The following is a 14,308-nucleotide window of genomic DNA, read 5'->3' as shown; positions in this document are numbered from 1 at the left end:
TTTGATATTATTAGCTCCGTTCTTTTGCGTATCCTTTATCTGACTTCTCTGTTCTTTTCTTTGTACATTTATATGAGTTTTGACGCTTGATTGATCACTTAATTTTTGTGCAGAGAATTTTCTTTTAAGGGTTTCTTTGTTAATTATTGTTTATTTTTCCAACTTTTTATAAAGCTTCTTCGTTAATGCTAATATAAAAAAATATATAATCTATCTTAAGGCTCTACTATTAAAAGGTATTGTCAATAAACCAGTGCCCATTTTGTGGATACTGAGGTTACCAATATGTATATCAAAACATAACGCTATTTTCTAAAATTAGTCCCTTCTGAACTGCTGATTAGATTTTGATAATTTTTTTAAATATAGGTCATATGTCGCAAGTCATACTCAATGATAGGTCAATATCAACGATTTACCCATACATGGGGAGTAAAATATTGCGTTTTTTTATTTTATTTTGCCACACTCTGTGAAATTTAATTATATCAATCGCTAGATTCTATTAACATTGTAAAAAGGCTTTATTTTTTCTTATACAGGGTCTCCAGAGACTCTTCTGATAAACGAAGACCGCAGACTCCTCAGATAATTTTAAGATAATTTAACCCAATTCACATAGTCCGAAAATGCTTTCTAAGGGACCTAGAGCTCTTTGAAGATGGCGCCTTGTAATTAGTTTTTTTTTCAATACGTTTAGAACGTTTCTAGTTAGAAACTTTTTTTTCTTTAACTTCTAAGCGTTTTTGATAGTGGATTATTAAATTTTCAAGGATTCTAGTACTAAAAGGTATACATCGTTTTATAGAAAAATCGATTCGAAAATATTTCGTTTTAGCGTCATAAAAGGTAAATTAATAGGTACCTTAATTATTAATTTCATAAAATATCTTTCGTAAGGTAAGGTTCTTTTGTTAAATAAATGTAAACCTTTGTTTAACTATCAACTCGCACTAACCTTTTTCTTATTGTTTAAAACGTTCTAAACGTTTGGCATTCCTTTCCTCAGGTAGCTGTAGCTTCCTCCGTGGATGTGTTAGTTGTTGCTCTGGAAACCTCAGAGTCTTCTAACATTATTGCCACAAATTGGTCGCATTGCTCCTGTAGTGATCATTTCCCAAGTTAATATGCTTCTTTTCTAACTTGGGTGGACCGTACTGAAAACGACCAATAGTCAGAAATACGTATATACGGTTGATTTCTATCTTATACACGTATTTTATTATATTTTTTTCCTTTGTTGCGAGCTATGCCGATACCTTTTACCTTTATTTTACTATCAACTCACAATAACCTTTTTCTTATTTTCTTATATATATATATATATATATATATATATATATATATATATATATATATATATATATATATATATATATATATATATATATATATATATATATATATATATATATATATATATATATATTGTGACGATTAGGGTTTATAGAAAATAATTTATAAGTTATATACTACATAATATTAGATATTTGGTTGTTTTAAATAAGTTATATACTAGAGAATTTAATAAAAATATATTTATGTGAGGGCATTTTTAATAAATTAGCATAATAATTGTAAAAAGTTGTATTTTAATATTGTAAATATATATAAGTGAGCCATGTGCTTAGGCAACCAAAAATACTCTCGGAGATTGACAGATATTTATACTCTGAAGTGACGTTTAAAAATATTTACGAATATAAAGTGGGTTATAATAATATATTGTTTGAAATGTGTATTTTATTAAATTAGAATGTTAAGTTACTAATTTAATTATATATTCTGATCTGAAAAGCCTAAATGTAAACAAAATTATTAATAGAAAAGAATGGAATTCTCTGGATCTCCGGAGATGGCCATGTTTGCGAAATGGTTTGTTCCAGAAAATTCAGACATGTATTAAATAGAACTGAATAGAACATGATATCTTACGAGATGGTTCTAGAAATCCACAAACATATAAATACCCGTGATTTGGATTCAAGATGGCAGTTTTTAGCAGTTTTATCATGAAAGTTAGTTAGAAGATAGATACATTTACTTAGTGAAGTCAATTGTTCAGCAGTTTTTGAAAGTTTTTAGTCAGAAAAGTTTTAGATAGTGCAGTCAGAAGAGTTTATGGCAGTTTTTATTCAGAAGAGGCAGTTTTTTGGAAGTTTTTAGTCAGAAGTCAAGCAGTTTATTATGAAAGTTAGTTGGAGTCAGTGAATCAAGTACAAATAGTCAAAATGTTTAATATAGTGAGTTAAATGAAGATTAAAAATTATGCATATAATTTAATGCACATTTATAATTATACACAAATAATTATTGAAGATAAAAAAAGGTATATTGGAAGAAATTAAATTATATTATGGTTGGAGATTAGTATAAATCAACTTATAATAATTGGATATTGGTATATTGAAAAGAAGAATAAATATAAATGCTGTTTGCTGGTTTGGTTGGTGGTGTATACATGCTGGTGAAGAAAACTATATCTTAAATTGGTAGAAGCTGATAATTGGAAAAAGAAATTTCACAAAAACAAGGATAACCGAAGTACGAAGACTTTCAGTGGTGACTAGAATATATATAGTGGAAAACAGTTCATTTAGGCATTCAGTGAAAGAAAGGTACAAAATTTTGTTAATATAATTTAGTTAGTGTCATAACAATTTCAATTTTGAAGATAGTTTGTTTAAATTTTAGATTGTCTATAGAATTTAATTAGTTTTATAAGAATATCAGTTTAAAGATAGTTTATTTTAAATTTACATTGACTAGGTTAGATATATATGTGTGTTTCATAATAGTTATAATAAAGATAATTTAAAAAAGTACTTACAAGCTAATTCTTTGAGAACCGCGATAAAAACCCTATATATTATATTATTAAAAATACTCATTGCTCATCATTCAAACAAAAAAATACATCAAAACAATTTGGCGCCCAACGTGGGGCTCTCTATTTAAAAGAATTAGTTTGGGAAGATAAGTGCTCTCATATAATTAAATTAATTATCAGTAGAAAGAAAAAATTATAGATTTTATTTTTAATTATATTTGAACAAGTAAAGTCTCAAAATGTCTCAAGGAAAGAAAGGTACAAGAAGCAAAAAGAATGAAGAAGATGTGGAAGTAGAAACACAACCTATACAAGAGGAGAGTTTAGTTCAAGCTCCACAAGATACTGCAGAAATGAATCCAGAAAGAGAGGAAAATGTCAATATGGCAGCTTTGATGTCATTATTGATGCAGATGAACAAGACAATGGAAGAGAATACGAAAAAAATAGAACACAAAATGGAACAGAATTCACAAGAAGTCAAAGAAGACATGAAAAAAATGGAACAGAAAATGGAAGAGAATTCAAAAGAAATCAAAGAAGACATAAAAAAATTGGAAGAGAATTCAAAAGAAGTCAAAGAAGACATGAAAAAAATGGAACAGAAATTGGAAGAGAATTATAGAAAATTAGAAAAGAAAATAGAAGATAATAATAATAAAATTGTAAAACAAATGGATAAAAAACTTGAAGCTGCAGAGAAAAAAGTAGCAAATGAAATAAAAAGTATACGGAATGACTACAAGAAAAGGATAGACAATAAGAGGACAGAAGTAAAGAGGATTATTCAAGATAATAAGATAGATATAGAACAGAAAATAGAGTTACAGAAATGTAACTTAGAAGTAAAAATTAACGAAGACAGGAGAAACACAGAAGAAAAATTAGACGATATACAACAAAATATCCAAATAAATTGTAATCAAATAAGAAATGTGGAACAGAGAATAGATGATATTTCACAAATGAGAGACATAGGGAGACCTTACTTAAATTTAACAAATGAGACTGGGATTAAATTCTCTGGTAATATAAAAAATTTGCATCCTAGAGTATATATAAATAGTTTAAAACATAAATTAAGAGTTGTGAATAATATTAATGATATTAAAGATTATATTAGAGTGACATTAAATGACAATGCAGCAACTTGGTTTGCTAGTATTGAAAATGATTTAGATAACTTTCAAACATTTGAAAATAAATTTTTAAATTATTATTGGGGTGAATTAGAGCAAGCAAAGTTTAGAGAAATTCTATATTTTGGAAAGTATAATCACAATTTAAAATCAAATATGGTAGATTATGCATTAAAACTGATAACAGTTGCAAAATATTTAGAACCACCACTTAGAGAGGATGAAACAGTCTTAAATGTATCTAGACATTTTGATGCTGATGTTGTGCAAACCGTAACTGTACAAAATATTCAAACAATAGATAGTTTCATTAATTTTATTCAAAGAATACAAAGAGGCAATATGACAAGTAATACTAACAACAGAAAAAACAATAATAACTTTCAATATAAAAAAAATGATAATCAACAATATAGACAATCATATAACAATAATACTAGGTATGGTAATAATTTACAAAATTTTAATAATAATAACAGTAATCAAATTAGACAAAATTGTAATAACAATACTAGTTATAATAGACAACATTTTAATAACAGTACTAATAATAATAGACAAGATTTTAACAATAGAAGAAATACAGAGCGACCTAACTATAACAGACAGATAAATTGTGTTCGAAGGAATAGAAGCTGCGAAGGCAGGGAACGAAGTAGTACAAGGCAGGAGAATGTGAGTAGAAGTCATAGTAGGGAAAGACATAGGACATCAGATCCAAGTGGTCAGATACAATCTGACAATTCTAATAATCAAAATTTTGTGCAGTAAACTTTCTGAATTACAAGTTAGGCCATTGCTATTATGAAAAACCTTCTGAATTTATTTCTTTAGATGAAGATAAAATTATTGAATCTATTAATTTAATTTATATAAATGCTTTGGCCAAAAATAAAATGATTAAAATTATGATAGATACTGGTTCAGAAAGTACATTAGTCTCGGAGAATTTTATTTTTAATACATTGAAACTATCAGATATAATAAAGATTCCAAAAATTAAAATTATTGGTGCAAATAATAAGAAGTTGGGTGAAATTGATAAACTAGCCAATTTTAAAATTAATATTCTTAATAAAGAAATTAATATGCAAGGATTTATTGTCAAGGATTTATGTGTTGATATATTAATGGGAAATGATGAATTGGAAAAGAAGAAAGTAAAGATAGATTTTGAAGAAAAAATGGTAACTTTGGAAGGGCAAATAATTAAATTTATGCAGAAAGATGAGGTGGAAGAAGGAATAAGAGTTGATAGGATATTATTAAAAGAAAATAATGATGTTTATGAAGAAGACATGTATTTTGATGATAGGGAAATGTCCCAAAAGAATGTAAAGAATAATTATTGTAGTGAATATTTAAGGAATGGAAATTTTAAGCAGATGGATGCCTACGAGGCGGAGTGCGTAAAATTGGAAGCAAGGAATAATGAGTACATAATGAAGAATAATGTTATTTGTAAAGAAGAAGATATGATGAAAGTTTTAAATTGCCCTGAAGAATATAAATCAATAGTCATTTCCATATTGCAACAACACAAGGGACTTGTCAATAAAGAAAATAGAATTGCACAAAATTATATCCATAGTATAAAAGTTAAAGAAGAAAAAGATTTTAAAACAAAATCATACCCAATACCATATAAATACAGAGAAGAAGTAAACAAAACAATTAATAATATGTTAGAAGATGGGATCATTGAGAAGGCAGACACACGTTTTATTAACCCCATAGTAGTAGTACGAAAAAGATCAGGTGAAATCAGGTTATGTTTGGATGCAAGGAATATTAACAAGATTACTGAAAAGCAATTTGAAGCACCAATGAGTATAGATGGAATATTAGGAAGAATTACAGGAATGTCATTTTTCACTAAAATCGATTTACAGCATAGTTTCTGGTTAATACCTCTAGAAAGAAAAAGTAGACAGTATACAGGATTTCAGATAGATGGAGTAGTATATCAATTCAAAGTAGTACCATTTGGACTTCAATCATCTTGCAGTGCTCTATGTAGATGTCTTCATGATATTTTGGATCAATATGAACATTTTGTAATTCACTACATTGGTGATATATTAATTGTTTCTAAAACGGCTGAAGATCATGAGAAACACCTAAAAATTATAATAAACAGATTAGATAAAGTTGGACTTAAAATAAATCAAGAAAAATGTACAATTTTTCAAAAAGAAGTAATATATTATAAACTTAACACTAATTATAAAAATACTAACAGCTTACTGATATATCCATTTTATTCAATAGACTTGATTTGTTAAATAGATGGTAGATTTCATTGTTGTGATTAAATTTGACATCATACTTGTTGAATTTTGTACATGTGGAAATTGTTGCTACCCTAAAAATCATAATTTGGGGTTAGATACAGAATTAATACTATAAATGTCTTTCTAAAAATAATATGGAAAGTGTAAAACTTACGATTCATATAGATGAAAGCCTTGTGAACGGAAATCTTGTCTATAAATAAACAGAATACAAAATAATTATAGAACCTTACATTAGTTGTTTTTAATTTTTGACATAGCCTCCATTTTCATTGCTCCAATTGACATGACAGTTTGACCATAGAATAGCCGAACTGTGCTTGCTCCGTTGTTCTCTGTTTTGACATAGACAGCGAACAGGGATGTATTTAACACATTTTAAATAAAAAAAAAAAAAAAAAAAAAAAAAAAAATTTGATTTATTAAATTTAATAAGGGATAAGAAAATTAATATTTAAAAAAATAATAAGTAAATTATTTATTTTAAATTTAAATTTTGGGGTATTGTGACGATTAGGGTTTATAGAAAATAATTTATAAGTTATATACTACATAATATTAGATATTTGGTTGTTTTAAATAAGTTATATACTAGAGAATTTAATAAAAATATATTTATGTGAGGGCATTTTTAATAAATTAGCATAATAATTGTAAAAAGTTGTATTTTAATATTGTAAATATATATAAGTGAGCCATGTGCTTAGGCAACCAAAAATACTCTCGGAGATTGACAGATATTTATACTCTGAAGTGACGTTTAAAAATATTTACGAATATAAAGTGGGTTATAATAATATATTGTTTGAAATGTGTATTTTATTAAATTAGAATGTTAAGTTACTAATTTAATTATATATTCTGATCTGAAAAGCCTAAATGTAAACAAAATTATTAATAGAAAAGAATGGAATTCTCTGGATCTCCGGAGATGGCCATGTTTGCGAAATGGTTTGTTCCAGAAAATTCAGACATGTATTAAATAGAACTGAATAGAACATGATATCTTACGAGATGGTTCTAGAAATCCACAAACATATAAATACCCGTGATTTGGATTCAAGATGGCAGTTTTTAGCAGTTTTATCATGAAAGTTAGTTAGAAGATAGATACATTTACTTAGTGAAGTCAATTGTTCAGCAGTTTTTGAAAGTTTTTAGTCAGAAAAGTTTTAGATAGTGCAGTCAGAAGAGTTTATGGCAGTTTTTATTCAGAAGAGGCAGTTTTTTGGAAGTTTTTAGTCAGAAGTCAAGCAGTTTATTATGAAAGTTAGTTGGAGTCAGTGAATCAAGTACAAATAGTCAAAATGTTTAATATAGTGAGTTAAATGAAGATTAAAAATTATGCATATAATTTAATGCACATTTATAATTATACACAAATAATTATTGAAGATAAAAAAAGGTATATTGGAAGAAATTAAATTATATTATGGTTGGAGATTAGTATAAATCAACTTATAATAATTGGATATTGGTATATTGAAAAGAAGAATAAATATAAATGCTGTTTGCTGGTTTGGTTGGTGGTGTATACATGCTGGTGAAGAAAACTATATCTTAAATTGGTAGAAGCTGATAATTGGAAAAAGAAATTTCACAAAAACAAGGATAACCGAAGTACGAAGACTTTCAGTGGTGACTAGAATATATATAGTGGAAAACAGTTCATTTAGGCATTCAGTGAAAGAAAGGTACAAAATTTTGTTAATATAATTTAGTTAGTGTCATAACAATTTCAATTTTGAAGATAGTTTGTTTAAATTTTAGATTGTCTATAGAATTTAATTAGTTTTATAAGAATATCAGTTTAAAGATAGTTTATTTTAAATTTACATTGACTAGGTTAGATATATATGTGTGTTTCATAATAGTTATAATAAAGATAATTTAAAAAAGTACTTACAAGCTAATTCTTTGAGAACCGCGATAAAAACCCTATATATTATATTATTAAAAATACTCATTGCTCATCATTCAAACAAAAAAATACATCAAAACAATATATATATATATATATATATATATATATATATATATATATATATATATAGGGCCTGCGTAGCGCAAGCGGTAGGATGCTTGCCTCGCAAGCCGCTGGTCCGGAGTTCGAATCCTACCGCCGGCAAGAACATCTAGACATTTTAACAATGTCTATAGGCCCCAGGTCGACTCAGCCTGAATAAAAATGAGTACCTTGGGTAAAACCAGGGGTAATAATAGACGGTTGAAGCGGAGCACTGGCCATGTTACCTTCCTTGTATACCGTAGGCCCTAGATATAGCAGACTACCCTGCTATACTCCCAAAGCCGCGACAGCGGTATAAAACGGGAGACTATTATATTATATAAATATATATATATATATATATATATATATATATATATATATATATATATATATATATATATATACATATATCTATACAGACCTTGCTGTCCAATTTTGGACATAGGCCTCTTCTTCCTTCTTCCACGTCTCTCTATTGTAGGCAGTTTGTATCCACTTCGGGCCAGCGTGTTTCTTCAAGTTATCTGACCATCTCATTTGTGGCCTTCCTCTTTTTCCTTTGTAACTATATGGTCTCCAGTGTATAATCATCTTATTCCATCTATCGTCTTTTTGTCTTATGGTATATCCAGCGAACTTCCACTTAAGTTTTGCTATCTGCGTTAATACATCGGTCACTTTTATTTTGTTGCGGATCCAAGTACTTCTTTTCTTTTTAGATAGATGTTTAGCATTTGCCTTTCCATGGCTCTTTGGGTGTTTGCTATTTTTTCCATGTTTTTCTTTGTAAACGTCCAAGTTTGAGATAGGTGAGAACAGGAAGTATACATTGGTTGAAGATTCTTGTTTTTAAATATTGGGGATATTTTCTATTTTTTAGTATATAGAAAAGTTTACCGAAGGATACCCAAGCCAACCGTATTCTTCTCTTTATTTCTTCGGTCTGATTTCCTTTATTTAATTTAACTAGTTGTACCAAATATACACATTCTTTTAATTGTTTTATAGTTGTTTGTGCAATTGTAATTATTAATTCTTCTGGTTGGTTGGCCATAATTTTCGTTTTTTTTATAATTCATTTGTAGATATATGTTTGTTGATTCGCTATTTAATTCATCCATCATATTTTGTAATTCTTCCCTTTTATCTGTTATTAATACAATGTCGTTTGCATATCTCATGTGATTCAAGTATTGGCCAATTATGTTAATACCTCGTTTTTCCCATTGTAATTTCCTTACAACGTCGTCCAAAGCTTAATTGAATGGTTTAGGTGATACAGTGTCACCCTGTCTGATTCCTCGCCGTATCTTACTGGGCTCCGTTTGTTCAACTATTTTAATAGATGTTGTTGCTTGATCATATATATTGGAAATTAAGTCCGTATATCTATAGTCTATTCTCCCATTTTGTAAAGACTTCTTTACTGCCCAATGTTTCACCTTATAGAATGCTTTTTCAAAGTCTATAAATGCCATATACATTGGGATTTGATATTCGTTGGCCTTTTCAATGAATATTTTTATCGTAAGCAGATGGTCGCTTGTACTGAATCCTTTTCTAAAACCGGCTCGCTCTCTTGGCTGGTAATTATCTAGCTTAGTTGTTAATCTGTTTGTTAGAAGTTTAGTTAACAGTTTGTACATTACATTCAGTAGCGTTATGGGCCTATAGTTTTTCAGAACTTTTCTATCGCCTTTCTTAAATAGTAATAGTGTTATTGCCTCGTTCCATGTGGTGGCTATTTGTTTTGTGTACAATATTTTATTCATTAGTACATAAAGGACTTCCACTGTAGTTTTCCTTCCATTTTTTATCATTTCCACAGTTATTCCATCTTTCCCAGGAGATTTGTTATTCTTCATTTCTTTGAGTGCCTGTTTTCATTTCATTTTTACCGATTTCTGGTTGTAGGTCAGAGTTAACGTTCTTTATTTTTAGTTGTAACTGATTACGGATTTCTTAGGTTGGTTTTTGTTCTGCTTTATAGAGATTTGTATAATATTCGTGCGTTATCTGTCAAATTTCTTTCATATTGTTTGTCTCCACTCCTTCTTTATTCTTTATGCTATTAATTTGTATGTTTCCCAGGTTCTGCTTTAAGCACCTTATGTTTCTATTTTTTTCAATTGTTTTCTCTATATTTTCTTCCTGTACTCTCCGTTTACACTCCTTGATATTTTTTTTAATAGTTTTGTTTATTTCTTTGTATTTAATTTTATTTCTGTCCCCTTGTTCTAGTAATGCTCTTCTTGTGTTAATAAGAATATTTGTTTCTTGGGATATGAAACTTTCTTTTTTTATTGTTGTCTATTCTTTACTCACTTTCATTAGAGTTTCAGTAAATATCAGGTTTATTTCGTAGATATGTTTGTGTTCTATGTCTTCCTTGGTCGGCAATATTTCCTTTATTCTCTCTTCGTACGTCTGTTTTTCTTGTTTTAGTTTTTCCATGTCTAATTTTTGATTATCTTCCATTTTATTTCTTGTTTCAAATCTACTATCAATGATCAGCTTGAGAAGCGAATTAGGGCTGTTACGTCTTTAACCATGTATTTTTGCATTGAAAGAATATAATGAATTTCGTTTTTAGTTTTACCATTGGGACTAATCCCTAATCCATGTCCATTTTCTTTGGGGTTTTTTCTTAAAGAATGTATTCATTGCATAGTTGCTTCTCCTCCAAGTAATTCATCTATGTGTGTCCTCTATCATTTCTTTTCCGTATTCATGGTGTCCTACTTTGTCTGTCTTCTTCTTTATATAGTTGTTCTGCTATTTTGGCGTTAAAGTCCCCGATTAAAAGCGTTAATTTTAACTTCTTTTCTTCCATAGCTGTTGTTATGTCTTCGTAGAAATGTTCAATATCTTCATCGCTATACGTACTTGTTGGAGCGTACACCTGTCTGATTTTCAAGGACATTCTTTTTAATTTAAGCTACGTGTAATGAAATACCCGGCGTGGACCAAAAACTAGCAAAACAGTAGCGTCTGATCCAGAGTGGACGGATACGAACAGCGTCTGACCCAGAGTAGGCGGCTGATACAGAACTCTCCAACCCGTCTGGTAAGCGAGGTGTTTTATTGCCAAAAACCCTCTTCAGGAAACATGTCGAATTATAAAACAAACTGAATAGGTCCCCAGGTGGGTAGAGTTACTAACTCGGAATCGCACACCGGGAAACCAATCCGCCTCAAGGATTCTGGGGGAGGCAAATATTCGACAAAAATAAATGTAGGAACGTATAGCATCAGATCCATGAACGAAAACACTAAAATCCACGAACTAGAGGAAGAACTGACTAAAATACAGTGGGATATTATCGGCACAAAAAATACAGCTAAAATCAGGAAATTTGTTATACCATAAAGGTAATGAAGAAAACACCAACAATGAAGTAAGATTTATAATAAAATAAAAAAGTAGTTAAACACATACAATCTACCAAGGGCACATCAGATATAATATATATATATATATATATATATATATATATATATATATATATATATATATATATATATATATATATAGAGAGAGAGAGAGAGAGAGAGAGAGAAAATAAAAGTACAAGTACTACTGGATTATTGCTGATGAGGATAGAATAAACTAGAAAATGTAAGAAAAATAAACTAATTAATGTTACTAACTTACCTAAGATTCCTTGTACACAATACACAATACACAATAATATGTGTTGCCGCATTTTATGCGAATAATAGAAAGTATAGTGGTGTATGGTATTTGATTACCTAGATTTATATCAAAAATTAATTGAAAAACTAATAAAACTTAACTACATTTTTTATTATTAATTTTTGATATAGACCTAAAAAATATGGCTCGTTTTGCTTGAATATTTTTTATCGAAAAATATTGTATGTATAAACTTTATATATGAGGGTTTATGAGCTACTGGCTAAAAATCGTTAAGAATTTTTATCCATAAATAAAGTAAAAACAAATTTAGACAAATGAAGTGCATCTTCTGTATTCGGAATTATATATGATAGAATATCTCTTTTGTTTCTACGTACAGTTCCAACATAGGTTAGTTTTTGTGCGAGCAGTTCATTTAAGGTAAATCAGTTAACTCCAGTCCAGTTTGTTTCATCGGTTCAATAAGAGAAAATACTGATAATGTCAGAAAAAAAAAGCTTCTGGGGATTGGGTACTACCCTTTTCCCTGCATAAATAAAGGCATTTAACAAAAAATGAGTCTTGCCATCACAAAGACACATCTGATTTAGACCACATTTGTTAGGTGTACTTTTTATATAAACGCGAAAAAAACAACGACCTCTAAAACGAACAAGCACATCATCGATAGTTGGATAGCCTCCTGGTATATACCACCTTTTACAGTTTTCTATAAACTTATGGAAAATTTCACTAATATAACGCAATTTGTCAATAAGTCTCTCATTCCTTGTAGCTGCGCTGTAAAACCATAAGACAGCTAACAGAAATAAAAATCGTTTCAGTGTCATCGTAGTATGAAATATATCACGTCCCGTGCTGTCACTTACAAGTCCTTAGGATTACAGCATCCTTAGGATTCGATTTAAAAGCGGACGTAAGGTATAAAAATTTAGAATGCTTTTAGTTTCAAAAGTCCGTATGCTCAACAAAAGAAGCTGGACTACCATATGAACATGATGGATCGCTAATTTTTTCATTTGTGCATTCCACAATTATGTTTATAATAGCATAGTAAATTAAAAGGTTCCACAAATTATATGGCATTTTTTCGGCACAGTCTGTTGCAGCAGACTTTAAACCAGGAAGAAATATTATAATGTTATGACTTTGTGTTTTGCCAGTAGTTGGTGGATTTCTTAACCATTTGTATCTATTTTTGCCATAAACGTACCTTGATAATTCTTAAAAATTTTTACTATCTTCATCATCACTACTTACTACTGAAAGTTCAGGACAGGACTCTGATCGCTGATATTTCGAATGGTCACTATTGAAGGGATCGTCAATCTTGGATGATCAATCTTCGTATTATCTGGAATATGGCTTTCATACCCAATATCATATTCTATTCGCAATTGAATCTATGGTCGTAAAATATATGGAAGTATTGTCGAATCAGAAGGGACCCCAGACAATCCAACCACCTACTTAGAGTACTATTTATCGACTGGTATTAACCAGCTTGACGCGTGTGAATGATTTGAGAGAACTATTAAAAGATGCCGTTATTTGTGCGAACAAAATACGAAGAGAATCTTATCCAGTTGGGTCCAACTGTTACTGGGCCAATAATTTACTGTTGCGCCTGATGTGCCTGTACTATCTTTAGGAGTGTAACTGTGTGGACTTGGAGTGGGATATGGGGTGTTTTGTTGTCAATAATTCACAGTTGAGTTTAGCACGTTAATAGCACTCATGTCCATTTCAAATGAAATGACATTATTTCGTTTTTCATATATGAGGTCTGACGCTTGTCTTTGATTACTCTCATTTTTATAGTGACTGTTTTACCTAACAGCTCATAGTAGCCGACTTCTGCTTTCGGGGCTTTAATGTGATCACGTACAGAGGTCAATATTTCTGTTCACAAATCATTATTTGCTTTTTTATTTTTATTTGGCACCGTTCGTTTATTCCCGGTCGTGGGTTCGAGTGGCGGATCGTGATGTAGGCGATCATGGGTGGCGGTTGAATCTCCTCTGGGGATGGGTCGTCAATGTTAACCTGGAAACAAAGTATTATTTTTTTTATACTTTAAAACTTTTATTTTTATGTTACAGTTTCCCAATACTTAAGAAAAATGAAAAGATATATCCAACAAATTTGAAAAGCAATAAAATTTTCCACACTGCATCAATGGCATGGATGGAAAGCATATTGAAATTATTTCCCAAGAGAATCTTGGTCTTACTATTACAACTACAAAGGAAAGCATAGTGTGGTTCTACTTGCTATTGTTGATGCAACTTACCGTTTCCTTCTAGTAGATTTGCCACCAATGGTCGCATATCTGACGGTGGTCTATTACAGAATACACGTTTCTACGAAAAA

The 14,308-nt window shown here is 29.7% G+C and overlaps 1 protein-coding gene across 1 annotated transcript in view; it reads right to left on the bottom strand.

Moving 5' to 3' along the window:
- The window catches only part of LOC140445462 (retinoid-inducible serine carboxypeptidase-like), a 60,346-nt gene extending 48,345 nt beyond the window's left edge, over positions 1 to 12,001 (bottom strand). The window contains exon 1 of the mRNA XM_072537492.1: positions 11,930 to 12,001. Coding sequence (XP_072393593.1) covers positions 11,930 to 11,981 — 52 coding nt within the window. The 5' untranslated portion in view covers positions 11,982 to 12,001. The remainder of the gene's footprint in view (positions 1 to 11,929) is intronic.
- Between the last annotated feature and the right edge of the window lie 2,307 nt (positions 12,002 to 14,308).

Source organism: Diabrotica undecimpunctata, chromosome 7 (assembly GCF_040954645.1).
Source record: "Diabrotica undecimpunctata isolate CICGRU chromosome 7, icDiaUnde3, whole genome shotgun sequence".
In the NCBI taxonomy this organism is placed as follows: Eukaryota; Metazoa; Arthropoda; class Insecta; order Coleoptera; family Chrysomelidae; genus Diabrotica; species Diabrotica undecimpunctata.
The sequence above is the reverse complement of the archived record's forward strand: the minus strand, read 5'-3'. Positions and strand labels throughout refer to the sequence as shown.